The sequence below is a fragment of the Phaseolus vulgaris genome, chromosome 11 (genome assembly GCF_051622355.1).
Source record: "Phaseolus vulgaris cultivar YP4 chromosome 11, ASM5162235v1, whole genome shotgun sequence".
Taxonomy (NCBI): domain Eukaryota; kingdom Viridiplantae; phylum Streptophyta; class Magnoliopsida; order Fabales; family Fabaceae; genus Phaseolus; species Phaseolus vulgaris.
The window spans coordinates 36,222,139-36,230,987 of NC_143508.1; the positions used below are offsets into that span (position 1 = coordinate 36,222,139).

Sequence of the window (8,849 nt, forward strand, 5' to 3'; positions counted from 1 at the left end):
AACTTATTCTATTTTATACTGATTTTTTGTTCTGTTTGGATAATTTGCATTAGGCCCGTAAATCTTGAAGTTTATCCAGACTGTGAATTGAGGTAAGTGAAACTAAATTTTTAATAGAACCATAGGCTAGAAGTTTGTTTATATATTATTTAAATTTGTGGAAATATTAGGATTTCATGATTTAGTATTAAAGTGTTATTTTTTTATGTCAAATAGACTTTTGAATATTGTGAATCACTTTTTGAATGATATGGAATTGAATTCATACATTTGGGATAATGTATGGCCTGATGTTTGTTGTGTATTAAGTATCATTTCGAACACAGGTTCCTTCAATGACTAGAAAAAACTTAGCCACTACAACAGTCAAATTCTTATTTGTTATTATGATTTTTATTATACTTATTAATAATAATAATAATAATAATAATAATAATAATATTAATAATAATATTAATAATAATATTAATAATATTAATAATAATATTAATAATATTAATAATATTAATAATAATATTAATAATATTAATAATATTAATAATATTAATAATATTAATAATATTAATAATATTAATAATATTAATAATATTATTATTAATAATAATAATAATAATAATATTAATAATATTATTAATAATATTAATAATATTATTAATAATATTAATAATATTAATAATAATATTAATAATAATAATAATAATATTAATAGTATTAATAATATTAATAATATTAATAATATTAGTAATATTAATAATAATATTAATAATATTAGTAATATTAATAATAATATTAATAATATTAGTAATATTAATAATAATATAATAATATTAATAATAATATTAATAATATTAATAATATATAACTATATATAAAGGGGATTCCCCTCTTAACTGTTTCTTCTTTTTACATAAATTGTTTCTCTATTTTACCCTCATTTCAATATTTATTTTATTATTTTATTTTGGATATTTCAGTCATTTTTTCATTTTTCTGAACAGTTACTAAATATAAATTAAAAATTGAGAAAAAATGAGTCTTAATTTTAAATTTGAAAAAAACTTATTGAGAAACTAGATGTTTGTTTAAGAGAGTGGAGGAGATTGAACTTTGGATTGAAAACATGCTTATTTTCTCCCTCTATACGTTTTGATAATTTTCTATATGTTCATGTTGCTCTTTTTTCTCTCTTTTGATTTTTCCAATTCTCATTCATTTGTTGTTTTATCAGGACTCCGTATCCCGTTAAATCTTGATGGCATTGGGGTTTCTTCTGAAAAATTCTCACTTCGCAAAATACTTCCTTTTTTGTTTTCTTTTTTATCTTCTATTGGATGAAAATTAATCATGCACTTTTCATTGATTGTTTGTGGATTTTTGGGTTTTTTTTTTTTGCAGTGGCTTTGGATCAGTGTTTGGGAAAATCTTGAGAAACTATGGTGTTTTCGGTATGTTCTGGGAGCATCTCTCCAAGGTTTATTTGTTTTCAAGGAATAAAATATTTTTGTTTTTTGTTTTTATCTTCTATTAGATGAAAATTAGTCATGCACTTTTCATTGATTGTTTGTGAGTTTTTGGGGTTTTTTTTGCAGTGGCTTTGGATCAGTGATTGGGAAAATCTCGAGAAACTATGGTGTTATGGGAGCATTTCTCCAAGGTTTATTTGTTTTCAAGAAACTATGCAGGTTTTGTTGTCTAAGGATTATGAAGGTTTTGTTGTCTAATGATTACGAAGGTTTTGTTGTGTCTAATGAGGGTCTAGCCTATACTCAAGACTGAAAAAGATATTGATGTAAGTTCTTTAGAAGAAGAATTTGTCGAAGACCTTCTTGAGCAACATAATGAGATTGAGTATCTGTAATCTATTTTTGCAAATCAATGACATATGATCTTAACAACCTACTTTCTTTCGTTGTTCCCTTTTTGTTTTCTTCCTTTTCTTCTTCTTTGGGCAATTCATTATCTACCATGAATTTGAATTATATGCATATATATTATTGTATGTAGATGTACAATACATTTCTTTCTTATGGGAGAGAAGAATATTGTTGCAATTTTGAGAGAAAGTTGGTTGCGAAAGAGTCATATTTCAATGGGTATCAAAAAAGTGCAACAAATCTAATACATATACCTCAAATTTTTATATCTTAATTATAAAGCATTAAAGTTAAATACATATTAATTATTGTTTTTATGATCATTTAATATCTGTTGTGATTTTCTTCTGCTTGGTGTTGTGACCGTCTTTGTAATTTGATAACATAGAACCTGTATTTTCTCAATACTGCACTACATTATAATTCAAACCTTTTTAACTTTTTTGCTTTGCTTTATATTAAATTATAAAAACAAATGGAAAGTGATAACTTCTCATACTCTAATTTCACCTTCGCAATCATAGAATAATGTTTTTTCATCATTACTCTAATTCAAATTTGAACAGTAAAATTAGTATGTAAAATGTTTCAATTTTTTATTTTATGCATTATCTTATTTTGGTTTATATTTTCTTCTGCCTATCATAATTCTTTGGTGTTGTGACCGTCTTTGTAATTTGATAACATAAAACCTGTATTTTCTCAATATTACACTACATTATAATTCAAACTTTTTTAACTTTTTTTGCTTTGCTTTATGTTAAATTATAAAAAAATGGAAAGTAATAACTTCTCATACTCTAATTTCACCTTCGCAATCATAAAATAATGTTTTTTCATCACTAGTCTAATTCAAATTTGAATAATAAAATTAGTATGTAAAATGTTTCAATTTTTTATTTTATGCATTATCTTATTTTGGTTTATATTTTTATTTATGAAGATCTGATTTTTTTTTTTATGTTGTGGAACATAATTTAATGGGAGGTCTTTTAAAATTATTGTGTAAACCATAATAAACATAATTTTACTAAATTTAATGAGTTTTAATAATATTCAATCAATATGAATTTTAAAAAAATATTTTTATGACATAATTTTCACTATGTTAAAACAAAATGAGTTATATATATATATGATCGTCTATATATTTGATTTAAAAGATTAAATATTACTATAATCACTAAAACAATGTATTAATTAAGACCTAAGTTTCTTTTAGTTTGAAATACTAATTAAGATAAATAAAGTAATAAAATATTTAAATTAAAATAATTTTTTTTTAGTTGTAAAATTAATTCAAGTAATTTATCTAATGTTAAAATATTTGTTTATTTTTTTACAATATCACACTATAAAAGTAAAAAAAATAGATATAAAATTAAAAAAAATCATTAAAAATATGAGAAAATATGTGATAAGAATATTTTAATAGATTAATACTTCTTAACAATTTTAAAGTTTAAAAAGAAATTTCATTCTAAAACGTTTCAAATAACATCCAATATAAAAACCACACTAAGTTAGGTTTATTTAAATAGCAAAAATGATAAAAATAAATTGTATATTATGTATTGAAAATCAATCAAGTATCCAAACTCTAAAGAATCATTAATTATGGTTCAAGATCATACATATTGAAAAATCAAACTACTATAGATTTGATGAATAGTCAAATCAGTAAAAATAAAAAATATTGATACATAATAATAATAACATTAATAGAAAAAATAAAAAAACAATAATTATATAAAAAAAATATTAGATACATAATAATAAAAATAAAATATAGATATACATTAAAAACAAAAATAAAAAATGCGGATACACAGGCGCGAAAGCGCCTCTGTTTCCGCTAGTATTAATAATATTAATACTACTAATAATATTAATAATAAAAATAATATTAATAATACTAATAATATTAATAATATTAATAAACTAATAATATTAATAATACTAATAATATTAATAAACTAATAATATTAATAATATGAATATAATAATAATATGAAATATAATATTAATAATATTATTAATAACATTAAAAATATTATTAATAATATGAATAATGTTAATAATATGAATATAATATTAAGAATATAATATTAATAATATGAATATAATTTATATTATTATTATTATTATAAATTTTATAAATTATATTAATAATAATATGTATAAATTATATTAATAATAATAAGTTTAAGTTATATTAATAATAATATGTATAAATTATATTAATAATAATATGTATAAATTATATTAATAATAATATGTATAAGTTATATTAATAATATAAATAAATTATATTAATAATAATAAGTATAAATTATATTAATAATAATAAGTATAATATGTATAAATTGTATTAATAATAATAAATATAATAAAAATGGTAATATGACCAAAGAACTTGTGTCATCTAGTGGTTGATGCTTCCTTGGTTGTGCTGATGGTTTCCAATAAGCTTCCATTAATAATAATAATAATAATTTTTTTTTTGCATTACATACGGATATTACATACGGATTTTTCCGTATGTAATTACATACGGATTCTGGATCCGTATGTAACGCTTACCTACTACAGTTTTACATATGGATTTTTGCCTATATGTAATCCGTATGTAAAATAGGTTTATATACGGATTTTGGGCCTTACATACGGATTTTGGCTGTATGTAATTCCAATTTTTCTTGTAGTGATGTAACTTGGTTTTCTCTTATGATTTAACTGTGTATATTATAAAATTCTATTTTCACTAGCTTACCCTTACTTTTCTTGTTCTGTTTGAACTGCGATGACTGTACTACGTACACGAGCAGATGATCTTACAAGTGTTTGAGATCTGAAGAGCTTTAGGGTGTTGATTTTGAAACTTATATTGTAAATATTTGTATTTCTATATGTCTTAATCATGTCTTAGGAATGTTTTGAAAAACTTTATGCTGGTATAGAAATATGTAGAACCTGTATTGTAATAGTTACATGTTTTTTCGGGATGTTACAAGTGACACTTAAATTATTAAAATATTTTTTCTCATTTCTATATTTAATGGATGAATTTAGTTTAAATAAATCTTATTAAATATATAATATACATATATAAATAATAAAATGCGGATACGCAACGCAAGATAGCCTCACTTTCCACGGATATATATATAAACTAAGTTAGTATTTTGAATATGTTGAGTTAGAAAGTAAAAGATGATAAATGTTTCGTAGATTTCAAAAGATTTATTGAATTATTTAACACGAATCACTTCGATTTATAATCTGAATCAAATATAAAAACTAAATATTTAAATTTAGTTTTATTTTGATTACATAATATTTTATAATTCAGATTCGATCTTTTCATTTTATAATCATAACATTATTATTTTCTTAAAATTTTAAAATAAAACCATAGTATGTTTTTGCTATTATTTTCCATATAAGAAATGTTTTATTTTTTTCTCTTCCACTCATAAAACATAAAACTTTACTATTTTTTTTTTAACTTTTTGCACATATTTTAATTTTCAATGCGTAACAATAAAATATTGACTATTATGTAAAATATAATAAAAATAATTATATTATTATCATTAGCAATATTATATTTAGAGGCTTTTATATTATATAACTGATGTTATCTTGTTTTTACTGAAACTTTTAGCAATTCTATATCATAATGTATTTTAAATTAAATTGAAACTATCATTTGAAAGAATACTTTAAAAAAAAATTCACTTATCATTTTCAAAATGATCTAATATATCATCAATTTATTTGTTTATAATCGATGAAAAATTATTTCCTTAACTCAATCATCCCAATTATTTGACAACTAATTTTTTTATTTATTTTTAAAAACCGATCAATTGATTTTTTTATTTTAAAAGCAAACTCTGAACTTTAAAAAATTTCCTTGTATCTAATCCACTCACTCATCCATATATCTAATTTATTTACCTATTTGTTTATTTATAAATAAGCGTTATAAAGACACCATGACAAACCTACAAACTTTTGATTTAAAAAAGAAAGTGATGAATTAATTATATATGCAATTGTTTTAATTACGAAATGTAAGGATGTAAACTAAGAAAAAGGTTATCTTAATATGTAAAAAAATTAAAAAAAAATATAAAGTAGTGAAAAGAAGAAACTGATTTGGGATATGATTGCAATGTAGAGTATTATGGATGTAAAGTTTAGCAGAATGGATAAGAAAATTGGTGGGACAACTTGTGTCTACTGGCGAGCGGGGAGATGCAACAGAAATCCGTGCAAATTTCTACACAGAGAAACATCCTCATTACATGTTAATGCCAGAAGCAAATATTGTGGAAAAAAATCTCATTCATCCTCTAATAATACCTCCAAATATAACCCCAAGAAAAAATTGGTTAGAAAGAGAGGAGATGGGACAAATGTTGTTAAGGTGTCTAAGAAATCATCTACAAGTATATGCAAATATTGGACCAACAACAACTGTGTGTACGGTGAACAATGCCCTCATTTACATTCATGGTTTCAAGGTGATGGGTTTTCCACATTAAAAAAACTTCACCAACACAAAAAGGTAATAACTCTAAAACCACTATTATAAAATATATTTTGATAATATACATTTAGAATATTAATTCAATCAACATTGGTTTGATCAACTTTTGGACATCAGGCTATCACCGGAATTACGCTTCTGGCTGGAACCAACAAACTTTATTATGGAAGCACCGATGGAACCGTTCGGATATGGGATTGCCATACAGGTCAATGTCTTAAAGTCCTAAATTTTGGCACCCAAGTTAACTCTTTGATAAGTGAGGGGCCATGGGTTTTTGTTGGTTTGAACAATGTTATCAAGGTAAACACTTTTTTTTGTCCTTCTTTTATCTTAAATGTATGATAATGTTCTAATTATAGGAGTAGTATAACAAAACTTCTTACATGGATGTGTTTGTGGTAAAGGCTTTGAATACTAAGACCAATTTGGAGTTTACTCTTGATGGACCCAAAGGAAGGATCCTTCACATGACTGTTGGTAACAACATCCTTTTTGCCGGGACAGAGGTAATCATCCACACAAAACTTTGATCTTATCTACGTCAAATTTTCCTAATATGTTTTTATCTAGTTAGTTAACTACATCAGTTTTGTTCTTTATTAGATTAAGTATTCTTAAACTTTCTAAACATTTTATAACTTTTACCCTACCTTTTTTGTCCTAATTTCTTAAAATACAAGTTTTTTTCTTTCATTAACTTCAAAACTCTTGGCTTTTCAACATTTGTTTCTAGTGTGCATTAAATTATGTATCATTCAATTCTTAAAACTTTAGGATGGTGTTATTACTGCCTAGAGAGAAAGCTTTGAAGCTAAGTCGCCTTTTGAATTAGTTGGCTCACTAACTTGTCACATTAAATCTGTGGTTTGCTTAACTGTTAGGCGCAAGATGTTGTACTCCGGATCCATGGATAAAAGCATAAAGGTATGTGTGTTGTGAGTTAATGTAGAGATACTGTTTTCCTCTTGTATCATGTCAAATTTGCATGAATTCAATTATCTTTTACCATCCAAATCTTACTACCTTGTTTTCTTCAGGTTTGGGACATGGATACATTACAATGTACAATGACACTCAATGAACATAATGATGTAGTCACGTCCCTTATTTGTTGGGACGAATTTTTGCGTCAAGTTCATCTGATGGAACAATTAAGATCTGGGCATGCATGGAAGAAGGAACTCTGACTGTGCTATATACACACATTGAACAAAGTGTAAGATACCTAATCATTTGGTAGCACATGTTAATTTTAGAAAAAAAAACTGATAATAATCATGAAGAAGTTGATCAATTCACTAAATTCATACATTTTGTATACATGCCATTGTCTCAATTTTTAGGATGCCTAATGCAAATGGCAAGCCAATATTGTTTTCCTCTTGTACAGACAATTCAGTACGCATGTACGAATTGCCATCGTAAGTTAAAGTTAATTCTACTTCTATCTCAAATTTTACATATCACTTTGTTAAATATTGTTTCATCCCTTAATCGATTCCTTTTCCTATATAGATTTTCAGAGAGAGGTCTTTTATATGCTAAGAAAGACATTGCATCTTTCGAGTTAGGACCTGATGGACTCTTCTTCACTGGCGATGAGACTGGTTTGCTTAGTGTATGGAAGTGGAATGAGTTACCTACGATGACATCCAATTGAGATGTTTTTTCTCTTCTTCATACATGAACATATTTTTCTTAATAGTAACCAAAATACATTGTATGTAGAATTGTATATCAAATGAGAAATTACAATTTCATTTCTATCTTTAGTTTTATTTTTTAAATTTTGCCAAAAAATGTAAATGAAAATTATATTTATCTTAATATTAAATAATATTGGTGTAAATATATATTATATGTAAAATTATAATTCCATTTCTATAATTTAACATTTTTTACAATTCTATTTTTACAAAATCACATATTTACATAAATAAGTTTAATTAATTTAAAAAAGGGAACTATAAATTATAACTAAAAAAAGTAATTATATTAATACACAAATTCATAATTTATATTTTGAAAAATATTAACTTCTTAGAATTTTAACCGTAATATAATTATGTATATTTAAAGTATCACTACAAGAAATGATGATGATAGAGTCCCCAAAAGAGCAACACAAAGAGAAAAAGAGATGTGATATATGGGGATAGTGTGGACTTAGCGTCCCAAGAGAAATGGAAAGCTAATCTTTTGGTGGCTATGCATTAGGGATGACCTTCAGTGTGACACAAATTTACAAGGTAGTGTTGGTTAAGCCTACATAAAAAAATATATTATTTAACTATAACGTAGGTTTCGGGGATACTTAAAGTGGATATAAAATTAAATCATTATTAAGAAGTGGACTTCCACTTATATACTATGAAATGTCCTAATCTCAAGTCCATGTGTTGTGATTAATCAAT

The 8,849-nt window shown here is 24.0% G+C and overlaps 1 protein-coding gene across 1 annotated transcript; it reads left to right on the top strand.

Moving 5' to 3' along the window:
* Nucleotides 1-6,066: 6,066 nt before the first annotated feature.
* LOC137827708 (zinc finger CCCH domain-containing protein 48) lies at nt 6,067-8,095 on the top strand. Its single transcript, XM_068633985.2, is given in 8 exon segments — nt 6,067-6,450; nt 6,550-6,735; nt 6,840-6,941; nt 7,210-7,359; nt 7,473-7,560; nt 7,563-7,649; nt 7,757-7,856; nt 7,951-8,095. Coding segments are annotated over 8 exon segments (1,242 nt in total).
* The last annotated feature ends 754 nt before the right edge of the window (nt 8,096-8,849 follow it).